General features: G+C 56.7%; 1 protein-coding gene across 3 annotated transcripts in view; it reads right to left on the bottom strand.

Annotated features, from left to right (window-relative positions):
• SYNPO (synaptopodin) overlaps positions 1-11,836 on the bottom strand; it is a 34,476-nt gene extending 22,640 nt beyond the window's left edge. The window contains exon 1 of one of the 3 annotated variants that reach the window (XM_057312264.1): positions 11,422-11,836. In XM_057312264.1, the coding sequence (XP_057168247.1) occupies positions 11,422-11,821 (400 nt within the window). In that variant the 5' untranslated portion in view covers positions 11,822-11,836. Of the gene's footprint in view, positions 1-845; positions 1,987-5,471; positions 5,606-11,421 lie in introns of those variants that run through there. The other 2 variants (XM_048224398.2, XM_048224400.2) reach the window with 2 other exon arrangements.
• Between the last annotated feature and the right edge of the window lie 2,782 nt (positions 11,837-14,618).

The following is a 14,618-nucleotide window of genomic DNA, read 5'->3' as shown; positions in this document are numbered from 1 at the left end:
GGCCATGGCTGGGGCTCAGTAAACCTTTGTCGGCTGAGTGCAGGAATAAATGGATAAAAGCACGACTCACATCACTATTGCAAAGTCTCCCCACCTCTGTGGTTTCTGGCCCTGCTCACCCTGAAGAAGTTGTACGGGACTGGGGTTTGCAAGATTCCCTGGTCCAGTCCTCTGCTCTGCTACTCTCCAGCTGAGTGGGCTTCGCAGGGCACATGGCTCTCGGAGGTGGTGGGTCTCTAGTGCTGCCTGTTGGGTTGAAATGAGCGATGGAATCTGGCAAAGACTTTGGAAGCTGTCAAGAGCCTTCACTGGTAGCATTACTCTGGTGTGTTTGAGGCCCAGAGAGGGAAAGAGCCTCCCTCAAGGCCACACAGCCAGTGTCTTGTGCTGACGCCAGATCCCACTGGCAGAGCTTAAAGCCTACGGCTGAGCTTCAGGCCCACCCAGGCTCAGTGAGAGCGCCATCTGCCTGGAGGCTGGGCAGGGGTGGAGGAGGGAGAGCATTCAGCCGCAGGCCCAGTGCCAGGGTGGGGTGGGCGGAGCCCCCAGCGGGAGGCCTGAGCGGGGCCTGGCAGCTGGGCCTGGGGGAGCCAACTGGCGCCTGCTGGGTGGTGGCATGCTTGTTCCCCGTGCGCGTGACAGTCTATTTTTTAATCAGCACCCTCCCCCCAACTCCATGTACCCTCCCAAAGGGCCCCGTATCAGGAATCATGTCCTGGCTGAGACCAGGGCCACCTTGGGGACCAGGGGGAGGGTCCCCAAGTGCCATCGCTCCATGGAGCCCACAAATACTAAGCATCCCTAAAGGCAGGACAGGCGGGCTGGCGAGGAAGAGCCCCTCCTACCTGTGTGACCTTGGGCTGGTCCCTGGACCCTTCAACCTCCGTTTTCCCCATCCGTACGGTGAGGGGAGGCCTGCCAGACTCCACAGGAGTTCATTATAACTCAAGCTCTTGGGATCCACTCAAGCTCCAGGACACACCCACTCTCCAGGGCCTGGCAGAGCCTCTGTGCCCATGGCCCTCCAAGGGTACACTTGATCCTCCCTGACCTACTCCCAGGGGAGGAGGGGGGTGGGGAGAAAAGAGCTGAGCTGGCTCAGGGGCCAACCTCAAAACCCCAGACCCCAGACCTCAGGTTCCTCTTTCCAGGACCTGAGGGACAGAGATGAGGGGGATCAAAAGGAATGCTGTGTGTTCTTAAGCAGGTGGCCTGACCTCTCTGAGCCTCTGGCACTCCATCTAAAGTAGAAGAGATTGTGTAGAAGTTAAGCTCACAGGCTCTGGAGCCAAACTGCCTGGGTTTGAATCTGGCCACTTACCAGCTGTATGACCTTGGGAAGCTCACTTAACCTCTCTGTGCCTCAGTTTCCCATCTGTAAAGTGTTGACAATAATAGCACTTACTTCATGGACTTATTGACATGTAAAGAACTTAAGATACCCTTGGCACAGAGTAAGTAACAATAAATATTAACTTTTTCCCCAAGAACTTTGGTTTTTATCTATCGAACATTTTTAGTCTCCAAGAGATTTTATTCCAGAAGATTAGATGTGTGAGTCTCAGGTCAGCCTCCTCTCCTGTCTGTGGGGCTCATTCAGCCTGCCCCTTCCTAGCCCCTCTGCTGGCCCCATGTTTTTGGTGTCCCCTGAGCTCTTTAACTCCCACGATCCCCTCACGTCCTTCCTACCCCATTTCATCACAGCTCAGAACCGAAGCCTGAGCCCCAGGGGAAACAAATGATTTGTCCAAGACCACCAGCCAGTTAGCTAAGACTGGAGGTTCAAGTATTTGTTCCAGAAGTGCGGTCCAGGCCCTTTTCCACTGTGCTGTGCCCATCCTCCCGCCATCAAAACTTGTTCCTGGCCAAACATCAAAAAGCAGCTTATACTGAGATGTGAGTTTTGAGCTGGGGTCCATCTCTTCAAAGGCTTGCTGTTTTAGCAGAGTCAAAACATGACAATACTATTTAAGAACCGATAGTATCTTTTTTAGCATTTATCATCATTTCATTTCAAAACAACAGTAAAGATAGGGTTTATTATTGTTTCTATTTATAGATGAAAACGCAAGCCCAGAGAGGTTATATAAGACACCTCAGATCTCCCAGCTAGCCAGGAGGAGAACCCAGGGGTCCAGCCCCAGAATCTGCGGGTTAGCAGGAGGCGGGTCACACAGGAGTAGCCTGAACTTTGCTTCACCTGCAACGGCTCTGGGAGGCTGGGCAGGGGAGGAGAGGGTGGAGGAGAGGGTTGCCACAGTCCTATACTATGCTGCTTCACCGAGTGGAAAAGATGAAGCTAGGATGGTGGGATTTCAGGCGGTGGCCAGTTGGTAAAGATTTCATTCTGGAGAGAGAGGGCTTTTGTAAGCCTCTGGAATGACAGGGCCTGGAGGCTGTCCCCACATTGATTCCTCCTCTGGCCACACTGGGTAGCCATTGAGCCCCAGTGTCCGGGGACAGTTCACAAAGGACTATGAGCTCACACGCACACAGGCCTAACGCAGCAGCGCCCAGCCACTCTGACCGATCACAGGCCTGGGGCTCCTTTGGTTCTGCAGACTGAAGCCACGGGGGATAAAGGCATTTTCATAATCCACAGCCAGTGGCTACCCCCACCTGTACCCCCACCCCAGCTCCTAGTTTAAATCATTTATTGTTCTTTGAAACACCCTTCTTCCCAACCAAATCCCTCCCATTCTTCTAGACCCAGGTCCTGGACATGCCTCCTCCATGAAGCCAGCCATGACCGCTCCTTCAAATAATATTCAGGTGTCCACTCCACTGGAGTGAGAGGGGACTTCCCTCACCACCAACACAAAGTAGCCCCTTCCAATTGTTCTCCGTCTTAGCAGCATGGCTTATATATATATTTTTTATCTATCTGAAAATATCTTGTTTATTTCTTTGCCATCCTTTTTCTTGTCTATCTCTCCAATCAAAATGCAAGCTCCTCGAGGACAGGGACCCATCTGTCTTGTTCACTCTTGCAACCCTGGTGCCTAAGGACCCACCTCATCCTGTAGCTAGCCAGGGACACTGAGGTCCATAAAGAGCAAGGGATTCACCCAAGGTCACATAGCAAGCAAGCAGCAGAGAACGGCTTAACACCCAGGTCCCTGCCCTGCAGCCCTGGGCACTTGGCCATCCCCACCCCCACCCCCGTTGACCCTCTGCTGGCCCAGCTTGTCCTGCCTCCACACAACAGTGGGGGCCAGAGCCTACAAACCCTCCACAATGGAGGCGCCCTTCCACTTCCCCGGGGGCCTGCAGCGCCCCAAGCCGGGCAGCCCTGCCTGCTTCCCCCCTCGGTCCCTCCCTTCCTGGCATCAGCAGCTCTGATGAGCTCATGTCTGGAAGCCTGGGAGCTGCCCTGAAGGAAAAGGTGCCTCCCAGGCCAGGCCCCTAGACCTGCAGGTGTGTAGAGCCCATGGGATGGCAGTGCTGGCAGGTGGAGGGAGTGTACTGACCCTTGCCCTGTCCACCTCCTAGGCTCAGGGTGACAGGTGTCAACTACGGAGATAGGGCACGACCAGGGGGAAAAGGACACATTGAAAAGGTTCCTCCTGTGCTTCTCCCATTCTTCCAGATGCTCCTCGGCCACTTGCCCCCTCCCCCTTATGAAGGAGCTGCTCTGTCCTAAGGAAAGGGGGTTCTGCTGCCTTCTACTCACAAAACTACCCTGAGCAGATCTCATGCCCTCCCCAGCCTCAGTCTCCCCAACTGCAGAATGGGGAGATTAGATAAAATGCTGACCAAAGAGACTGGGGATCAAGTAGGAAGCGGGCACCTGAATGCCACAGGGTTGTGTCCTTTTTTTCACCTTAGGGGAAGGGCAACAGCCAACAAGAGAGGGCAGGGGTTAGAGGTCTTATTTTAACCATAAATGCTGATTCCAACCACGGCTTAATTTAGGTGCTAGTTTGGGAGATGGGGGGAGCTAGCCCACGGCCTGCAAAGTGGGGGCCACCCTGAAAAAAGTGGGAGCTGGGGCAGCAGGTCAACAAAAAACTTGCCTTTCGGAAGTTCTCTGAATATCAAACTAGAGGGATTCTAGTCCATTCCCCTTGTTGTACAGATGGCAAAACTGAGGACCAGAGAGAAGGAAGAGCCAAACCAAGGTCTCACATAGAGACACAAGCAGGGGACCAAATGGCATTTTCAACTCCCTCGAGGAGCCCCATCCCACTGCCTGAGGTAATACGGAGGTTTGTTTGTGGCTCTGTCCCCTGACACAGGACAGGGGCGGGCGTGGGGATGGTGACAGACTGGTGGGCACCAGCAAGACTCCCAGTCCCTTACCCAGCATACCCTAGTCCCTCCGATCAGCATCTGATCTCATCCCACACCCTGCAACATGACAGGGGTGGGGCACCTTCGGACTGTCCCTTCACCCAGCTGGTCCCTGCTGTCTCCAATGCAGTTGTCCCCTCAGGGGTCACTCTGCCCACCTCTCATTGGGAGCCAGAGAGGACAGGGCTTGCCTCCAGATCACACAGCAAGCTGGTTTATTGCAGTCCCGCTTGTCACTCAGGATAGGGCGGGGAATGGGGTGTCTGGTGCTTCCCTGCTCACTCTTGTTCCTTGTAGACAACCCAGACAGGGGACTCAGGGGGTCCCTGTCCCAATCCAGAGTAAGCCCATAACTTGGGGTGGGGGAAGAGGGAAAAGGAGAACCTTTCCCCAGAGTCCTCAGAGAGGCCTTGTCAGGGGCTGGCTGGAGCCCCTGATTCCGCAGTGTAGGGGTTCCGAAGGAGCCCCACCCTCCCCTCACTCCACCTCCATGGGCTCTCACCTTGGCAACCGGGGTAGTGGTCGGGGTGTTGTGAGTATCTGCTGTACAGCCCTTAAGACAGTTCCTCCTCTGTCCGTAGGCGCTCAGGAAGAGCCTCGATTTCCCAAGGGGGCCTCGGACGGTGGTCCCCGCGGTCGGAAGGTCCCGCGTCCTGCATGCCTCGCCCTCCCCGCCACAGCCCGGCGCCGCCGCCCCGCCCGCGGCAAGGGGGACGCGAGGCCAGCACACGCCGTTCTGCTACCCCACGGGCGCCCATGTTGGTCAACCCGGCACGCGCCCAGCCCGCTTTTCCCGGAGCCGGCTGGGGTCCGCAGACCCCTCCGGCGGGTCCCACCCGTCAGACCCTGCTGCCCCCGCCCCCGAGGTGCTCGCGGGTTGGGGCTTGAGGGCCGGAGCCCCCGCGCAGCCCCGGGAAGTAGCTTCGGGGGCGTCCTCCCGCTCCGGGGCTGCTCCAGAGATTCCAGATTTCTCCAGCAGCCCCCCCCCCCCGCCACGGTACAGATGGGGAAACTGAGGTCCACAGTGTAGCAGCGACTCGGCCAAGGTCACCCTGTGCGCGGGGACTGGAGCCTGGATGTGCCACCTCCAGGTGGGAGGCGCGGGGAACCGCACAGGTGGGAAGGGGTGAGGCTCGCCGGGCGCCAGCACCCCTGCCCCGCCAGCGCCCCTCACTCACCTCCTGCCGCCGCTCGCGGTCCCTGAGCTCACGGGCGCCGCCGCCTCTGCGCACCTGGCCGCGTCCGTCAGTGCGCCCCGCCCCGAGACCCCCGCGGTCCCCGCTCCGCCCCGGGCGTCCCCTCCGCGTCGCCGCCGCCGCCACCACCTCCTAGCGGGCTGCTCTGGGACCCGGAGCCGGGAGCCGGGAGGGCTGGGCGGGCGGGCGAGCCGCACTCCTGCCGCCCGCTCCCCGGGGCCCTAGCGCCGCCCCGCCCGCCGCCCCGCCCAGCCCCCGGAGGGGCGACTCCCTCCCCTGCGGGCTCGGCCCCGGGATCCCGGCGGTCCCCCTTTTCTCCGGCTTTCCTCCCTTATGCCGCACTCTGCTGCCTCGTTGTGTCTCTCTGTTTCCTCCCCCTTTTTTGTATCTCGAGGTCGGTCCCTAAATCCCTCTGCTTTCATTTCACCCAGTTCTTCCCGTCTCCCCATCTTTTCTCTATCCCTCCAACCTTTTCAATCTTTGTGATTCTGTCCCCATAACTGACATAACATAACTGTCCCCACCTCCCCAGCCCCTTTCCTTTCAGACCCAGATGCTGTACCCCTCAGGCCCATCTTCCCTCCCCCTTCTCAGCCCTGGTGACTAGAATAACTGTCCTACCTTGGTAGGACTCAGGCAAATGGGGACTGAGGAAGGTTGCCACCTCCCCCCCTGGCCTGGGGCCCTCCCCGGGCTAACGGGTGGGTCAGCAGCAGCCAGGGCAGGGATGCTGTGTGGCTCCTGGGTTTCAGTTCCCCATCTTTTCATTGAACTAAATGCCATTCAGATTGAGCTCAGCAGAGCCCCTTGGCCGTGGTCAGTGTGCACGAGTCAAGTGGGGATGCTGTTAGTCCAGATGCCCACCTTCCAGCACACCCTCCCAGCGGTGAGGAGGCGGTGGGCTTGGGAACAGTACTGAGAGCAAGCACCCATCACACTCCCACCAATTTTGAAGCAAAACTACCCTTGGAAAAACGTTGGCCTGGGTTTTCACCAAAGTTTCCCTGGGTTCCAAGTACCCCACCCCTCACCCAGGGTGGTTCCACTTTCATTTGTGTTTCATATCAAGGTTCTGTGTTTAGATTGTGGCTAGAGGAAGTTAGAAGTGTGCTGATGTGAGCCCACCCCACCCAGAGCTGCAGGTGGCCTGGGTTTGGGCATCCCCTGTCCCCAGTGGGTGGGCTCAGCGTGCAGAGGTCAGATGACAGAGGGGCAAACCCTCCCTGGCTGCTCCCATCTCTCTGGTGGGCCTCAGGGTCTGCAGAGAATTCCTCTGGCCCTGCGGCGGCTCTTGTGCTGGGGCTGTCTCAAGTGGAGGTGGGAAACCTGGAGGGGTCCTGGGGATTGGCACCAGGTAAGTGACTGCCTGCTGAAGAGTACATGTGCTAGAAAAGTGGCTATAGCCCAGCTTGTGGGAAACCAGGAAACAAACTGTGTGGGTGAGAGAGAGAGAGAGAGGGAGGGAGGAGAGAAGCTAGAATTACTGTGTGGGTGGGTATGAGAGAGAAAGAGATGGGGAAGAGGAAGGAGGACAGAAAGTGGTTCAGTCTGTATGTAGGTGTGTGACAGCGGGTGTGCAAGAGTGGATATGCCTGTAGGAGAGAAGGTGTGCGTACAGGAGAGATTTAAAGTGTAGGTATGTGAGCAAAAGAAAATGGAGAAAAGAACATGCTTTTAACCTGTATGTAAGGAAGGGCATATGTGTGCTTGCACGTTTCCAGGTGCGACTGTAGCTGTGTGTGCAAATCTGATACATGTGTCCACAGGGGAAAGGTAGGCACGCCCGAGTGAGGGCGGTGTGTGTGGGAGGGTGTACTAGGTACGCCCCACGCGTGGATATGTAGGTGTCTGAGGGCGGGCCCACGTGTGCACGCGTGTGCAGATGTGAGTATATACATGTGCACATTTGCCCAAGAACAGGGTATGGATTTGCCGTGTCCATATACGCCCCATTTGGGGGGTGAGAGCATGTGTGTGAGTGCATGCATGAGGTACGTGTGAGCCCGTGTGCCTTGCCCTCCTTTCTGGTCCCTGTGGAGGGTGGAAGTGAGAGGGGGTGTGGCTGGCATCCGGCCCAGCCTCCTGCCCTGTCTACCCTCTCTCCCACAGGCCTAAAGAGCAGGGGCCTTGGCCTCAACCCAGTGACCCCTGTCAGCTCTTACCATGGCCAGGGGCTCCTCTGCCTCAACAGTACAGTCATGGCCAAGGGCAGGGTGCAACTGACAAGCCAGATCCACACCCACACCCCCACCTTAGAGGCTTAGAGCCATGTCCATTAGAGTTGGAAAGGCCTCCAAGTCCTTAGATACCCTGGACTCCCAATAGCAAATGGCCTGGAGAGGAGGGAAGGTAGCTCTCCCCAGGCCACAGATGCAGGGGGGGCTGGCTCAGCGGCGGATCCCAGGTCTCCCTAAGTGTATCCAAGGCTGGGGGGGTGGTGAAATATGGCTTGGCAGAATCCTCCACCATCCTCCAGAGCTTGAACAACCTTTTTCCAGCCCTAGGTGGGTGGAAGAACACAGCCTGCTGCCTCGTTTCCATGGAGACAAGGCAGCACAGAAGGTGGTTGAAAGCATGGGCCCAGACCTCCTAGGGTTCAAATCTCTGCTCCACCACCCACAGGCCTGAGACTGGCGCCGAGTCCCTTAAACTCCTTGTGCCTTCGTTTCCTCATCGGTGAAGCAGAGATAAGAAAAGTATGAACTTCATAGGGTTGTTTGGAGGACGAAATGAAGTAGCCCGTACAAAGCAATTAGGACAGTATGTGGCAGCTGAACGGGGCGGGGCGGGGGGGGGCAAAAGCCCTGGGTTCCAGCTCTAGCTTCGCACCAACGTACTGTGTGACCTTGGACAGGCTGCTTGCCATCTGCGGGCTTCAGAGTCTCCTCAAGATTATCTCCACAATAATCTCAGCCAGCCCTGCCGGTTATGAGCAGCTGAGACTTTGTGGCGAGGACTGCAGCAGCAGTTCCTGGCTCTCTCGGGGAGCTGTGGACCGGCTACTGCTGGTGGAGTTCCGATCATGAGCCCTACCCGACACTTCCCTGCCCACATATATTCTCTGCTGATGGCAGGAAACTTGAGCCACAGACTGCTGCCCACCTCATCTCTCTGCACCCGTTGCCCCTCCAGCCTGCCGAGGACCCCGCTCTGCCCTGCTCAGCTGGTACTCAGGCTTTAGAGAAAGGGCACCAGTACCCACCCATCCCAGGTGGTGGGTGCCCAAGGCAGAAGATGCCATGACCCATCCTTAAAATTGCTGGGGGGCACTCGTGAGAGGCAGGTGTAATTGCGGAAGGATGGGTGTAATTGTCTGAAGGTGCTTATAATCCTTTGGCGGTCCTGGGAGGAAGCATTGAAAGGAAGCCCTAATCCGCTAATAACCTGGCAGCTCCACAGGCCTCTTCCCTCCGGGTCTCCAGGCAGAGAGAAGGCACTCTGGCCGCTCCCTTTCCCGGGGGAGCAGAAAGGCCAGAGTGGGCTCTGACCCAAGACCACCCGGATTTCTCCCCTCCTGCAAGACCCAGCTTCCTTCCCGCTTCCGCCTCCGAGAAGACCTCCCTGAAACATCGTCCTGAGGCCACTCCTGCCCCCTTCGTCCCTAGAAATGTTCAGGACAGAACTGGAGGCTATCTGGCTGGACATTAAAGGAAGAAAGGAGCCAGACTGCGAGGAAGAAGAACATGGTCGTAGTCTCAGCTCCCACATTGACTATGTGACTTTGGGCAAGGGACCTAGGTCTCTGAACCTCAGTTGTGTCACCTGTAAAATGGGGAGATTAATACCTGCCTTGAAAGGCTATATAGTGAGATCGGCGAGGATGGGATACTACAAAATGACCTAGCTCTGTGTAAGGAGCCAACAGGATTCATTCGAGGTGGCCCCTCTCCTCCCTTCACTCATGGTCTCTTCCACTCCAGGAGGTCACAGACAGCACTGTCCCCTTGTAACTCCAGAATACGGTGGTGGCTAAGAACACAGCCCCATATTCAGAAAACCCGGGTTGAATCATGGCGTAGCAGCTAACTAGTCAGGAGTCTTAGACAAGTCATTTATGTTCTTTGAGCCTCAATCTTCTCATCCGTGTAACAGAGATAATCATAGTATGTCCCTCATGGCGATTGCTATGAGGTTAAGTGAAATGATACACGTAAAGCTCTTAGCCCAGTGGGCTTGGCACATAAGGGCTTACTTAACAAATAATAGCTTTCATACTGCTGAGTCGGTGATGATCGTTTTAATTATTATTAATGTCCATCACATGATCCCTCTAAAATTTCCAAAACACTACCCTAATTTATGATCATTGCAGCCTCACAATATCTCTGTGAGGCAGAGGGGGCTCCTATTTAATTTTTTTTTCCCACGAATGAGGAAACTGAAACTCAGCAAGGGAAAGCCATTAGCTGGGGTGCGGCCAGTTGGTATCAGGTCCAGAACCAGCACCGTGGCTCCTGACCCTCAGCCAGGGTCTGTGAGTGGGAAGGGAGCAGGTCCCGGGGCTTGAAGCCTCCTGGGGACCTGAGTTTGGGCTGACTCTGGTATGAGGGCCCATCTCCAAGTTCAAGGCTGCTGGGCCCTCCTGGGGTCCTCCTTCTCCTTGCGCTTGATGCACTGAAGGCATCTGCTGGATCCTGCCCAGCTCCCCGCTGTGTGAAAGTGTGGGGGAGTGGGGCAGTGTGTGTGCTTTGGGGGGGGGGCAATGCTGGCCATGGGGGGTGGTCAGAGTCTGGCGAGAATTATTTCAGAAAGGAGAGTGGGTGGGACGGCCGACGGGATGTCAGCCAGGGCGGCAGCCATGCCTGCAGAGAAACAAGGTGTTCCTCCAGTTTCCTGACGCATTAGCCCTCCCAGGCCTGTGTCCCCCATGTACCCTGTGCCCCCAGCATCTGCTGGCAGCGGCTCCTGCCTCAGCAAGCATGGCTGCGCTCACGTCCTCCCCATCTGGACCCACTTCAGCGTTTCCATGGGCCCGGGCAATGAAGGTGATTCAGTGTGGGTTTCCCTGTCCTGCCCTGCTCTGCTGTCCCTGGAGCCTGCAGGGAAACCATCTCCCTCCCTCCTTTCCTTCCTCCCTCCCTTCCGTCATTCCCCCCTCCCTTCCCTCCCCTCCCCTCCTCCCTCCCTCTCTTCCTTCCTTCCTTCCTTCCTTCCTTCCTTCCTTCCTTCCTTCCTCCTTCCGCCTTCCTTCCTTCCTCCTTCCTCCCTCCCTCCCTCCCTGGCAGTGCACCCTGAGCTCTTCCCTATAAGCTGTCGTTGGGTCCTCCCTGCAGCCCAGGTGACATAGATCCTGCCTCCCTCAGTCTCTAACAGATGGGAAACTGGGGCCTGGGGGAGGAATGTGGCCCAGCTCAGGCACCAGTAGGCCGAGAACCCTGGAGCAGTCTCTTCCCCACTCGGGGCCTCAGTTTTTCCACCTGTAAAATTAAGAGGTCAGACCGGATCAGAGGCTTCAGGCTGTACCTCGAAAACCCGAGGGCAGGAACCTCATCTGCTTTGCCCAGGGCTGTGTCCCCAGCACCCTCGAGCAGCCGGCACTCTGTATGTTCAGTGAGGCAGTCCTGCCCTGTCATTGCCTGGAATCCAAGGCCATTTGTTGCCACGGATGATTAAGGGCAAACAAGAGTGAGAGGTGGACTTCTGTTTAGCCAAGCATGCTCACAGGGCTTTCTCTCGCGGACTTCTCACGTGCCCTCTTCAGCAGAGAAAAGAGCTGGCATAGACGTGGCACAGCTGGAACTGCACGGAACTCCCAGCAAGCCCTCCCCCCACCCCACCCCCCACCCCCGCCAGCCGTCTCCTCACAGCTGTTAATTGGGGCGTGTCCGTGGGACTGTGGGGGCCGTTATGTACCATGGGAAAGTATGGTCAGGAGACCTGTGGGGGCCCCGGCGGACTCCGGCAGTCCAAGAGAAAAGGGGTGTGAGCTTACCTGGTTTCTGGGCAACCGTGGGCCCAGCGCTGGGGCGGGGGCTGGGGGACATCACCTGCTGAGACTTCACCATGTCCCAGTCCTGGCTGGTCCTGCTATCATGCTGGGGCTCCCCTCGGGCTGCCCTGGAGCAGCTGGGTGCCTGGATGCCCAGGGCCTTGGGCAGCTCTGGTGCCCCTTGGGTGGCTCTGCAGGCCAAGTTGTGCCCACTCCTGCTGGCCACCTTGTCCTCCTCCAAGTTCATGAGCCCGGCCTCTCCCTGCAGGCCCTCCTCGCCACTGCTCTCCTCAGCCTCCAAGGCCAGACACCTGTAGCTCCCATCAGGGATCCGGAAGTTGCAGGGGGTAGGCCTGTCTTCGCTGAGTCCACGGGGTGGAGGTGGGAGGTGGGGACCCAGCATGGCGCTGCCTCTCCTTAGTGATGCAGAGAAGCTGGGGCCAGGCCGCCACCTGAGTGAGCGCTGGTCTTTGCTCCTCTTGGGGGTCTCTTCTCTGGCTCTCTGCAGTTTTGTCTTCCTCAGCCAAGTCCCAGAGCTGGGGCAAGGTGCAACCGTGGGGCCCTCCTGGGCTGGGTGTGTGGTAGACCCCCTGGCCCTTCTTTCAACCTGTGTCTGGTCTATGAGGCCCTCCTTCAAGATGACCTACCTGCCCGGGAGAAAAGAAACAGCACATGAGACAGTCTGCTGGGTGTTCTAGGCTGAGATTCTGAGACCTGCCCACCCTGAGGGGGCCCTGAGAACTGGCTGGGATTTGGGGTACGGGTCTCACACACCCATGGGAAAGTCCCAAGCTTCAGTCATTCAACATCCCAAATTTCCACCATATCCTTATGCCACCTGACACCTTATTTGCTTAATATTTTTCCCTAAATGAACTTTAAATAACTCACTTCTATTACTTCAGGCTTATCTTAAGCAATAATTGCAGGAAAACCGCAAGTATGTTGTGCTAAGTCGTTTCCCCCCTAATACACATTAAATAAATATCTAGTTATTTAAAAAATACTTAACTGGGCACCGCCTAGAAAGAATTCCCTCACACGCCAGCAAAGGTACATACACCACAGGAATCACAGGAACAATGGAGCAGAGGACGCGAGGCTGGGGCCAGGGACACCCTGAGGACACCCCCCACCCAAGGGGGACAGGGCAGCGGTGAGCTTTTGTGCCCAGGCTTTGAGCGAGACCCCTAGCCCTGCCGCCTGTGGAGCTGGCAGCAAGTCACATGGCCTCTCTGAACCTCAGCTTCCCCCTGTGTAAAATAGGAACGGTAATATCTCCAATGTGAGAAAATGCATGCAGAGGACTCAGGATGGTTTCTGAGACGTCATTTAATACATGTTGGCTATTCTTTTATTACACGAAAATGTCTCGAGCTTTCCTTGCATGGCAGACACCATACAAGCTAGTGGGAATACAATGGGGATAGAGAAGATATGGTACTCTGGCTTCCTGAAGACTTACAGTCTGGTGGGGGGAGCTGTGAATGATAACAAGAACCGTAATCATAACGGTAAGATTATTTATAAATGTTAACAATGATGATGATTTCAGAGAGAGGGGACGAGGCTTCCCATAGGGTATGCGGGATGCGGGGAGAGGATGCGTGGGAGAGGAACTTGGGCGGAAGAACTGGCTGGGCTGGGAGGCAGATGGAGAGTGGGTGTGGAGGAAGAGGGAGGAGTCTAGGCTGCAGGCAGGTTTGTCACTCTGGTGACAGGGTGATTTTGTTAATAGAGATCAGGAGTTCAGGGGAAGGAGAAGGTGTCCAGAGGAGGAGATGAGTTTGACTGGGGGCTTCCAAGGGACAGGAGTGTGGTCAGCTCCACGTAGGGGCCTGGAGAGCAGGGGAGAGCTCCAGGCTGGAGACCAAGGCTTGAAAATCATGTGCGGAGGCCCAGGGAGGAGGTGGACAAGATGCCCCAGGATGGCAGAGAGAGCTTAAGACAGGGCTAGTGGCCATGTACATGGAGAGGAAACCCTGGGATTTATAGATCTTGGCTAACAGATTCCACCACCGCTTAGCTCCATAACTCTGGCAAGGATGCACTCTCTGAATCTCATCCTATTGGGAAATGGGGAGGGAAGAACCACCCCCCAAGACACACACACACACACACACACACACACACACACACACACACACACACAGGCTGGCCATGACTAGTGAGAATCCTGTGATGAAAGTCTGGGGACACTAGTGACCTCAGGGCTTACACTGACCTCGCCTGCCGCGGTACTTAACCTGGAGGTCACTCCTCCACCCCCCAGGTGGGGTCAGGCCCTCCCATCCCCCACCCCAGCAAGCTGGGTCAAGGCCTCGGCTTCTGTTGGAGCTGTGCCAGGAGAGTGTGGTAGGCAAGAGGAAAGATAAGTGCGTTACCAGGCCCTGGGGCAAATCAGCGCCAACCAGGGAAAGGCAAACAAGCGTCAGGATCACAGAGATAGCAGGCACCTGTTACAGCAGCCTCGGTGGCAGGGAAATGAGCAGAAAGAAGCCAACCTTCTGCCCAGAGAAGAATGGGCACTCGCAATACTGAACACCTGTTCCACACTGGGTTATGCACTTAGGTTGTCAGAATAAATTGTCACGACAACGCTTCGAGAGAGGTACTGTGTTACCCATTTCAGAAGTGAGGAAACTGAGGCTCAGACAGGCAAAGGGACTTGTGGCTAAGTCGCACAGCTAGTGAGCGGCAGGGCTGCATCTGAACCCAGCTCTGCCACCTTGACCGTGAGGACGGATACAGAGACACAGAAGGGACGGCTCTAGCGCCTCTCTCCTCTCTGTGCTTTTTCTCACTCACCAGCTGCTGCCGGATTTCCACCCCAGAGTGTCACAGAATCTGAGAATCTCATCAAGAGCCAGTAGAATTCCCACAAGACCTAACTGGCCGTGCGACCTTGGGCAGGTGCCGTGTGTGACCCTGAGTCCGTTTGCCCAAAGGCACAATGAGGGGGTTGAGCCCGACAAGGCCGCAGGGCCCATCCAACCCTGGCGTTGCAGGATGCCGTGATTCTAAGCCCTTGGAGGCCCACTCCCCACCACCCGCCACCACCACTGCCACCCACACCATCACAGAGCCAGATGGCAACAGGCAGCAGTGGGCGTGGGGGGCAGGGCTCCCTCTGACGCCCCACAGGGGCCTCGCCTCGCTCTCTCTGCTTCTGTTTTGCTGTATTTGACGGTGGCCACGGT

Source organism: Ursus arctos, unplaced genomic scaffold, assembly GCF_023065955.2.
Source record: "Ursus arctos isolate Adak ecotype North America unplaced genomic scaffold, UrsArc2.0 scaffold_15, whole genome shotgun sequence".
Taxonomy (NCBI): Eukaryota; Metazoa; Chordata; class Mammalia; order Carnivora; family Ursidae; genus Ursus; species Ursus arctos.
Note: the sequence above shows the minus strand (reverse complement) of the source record. Positions and strands in the feature narration are given on the sequence as shown.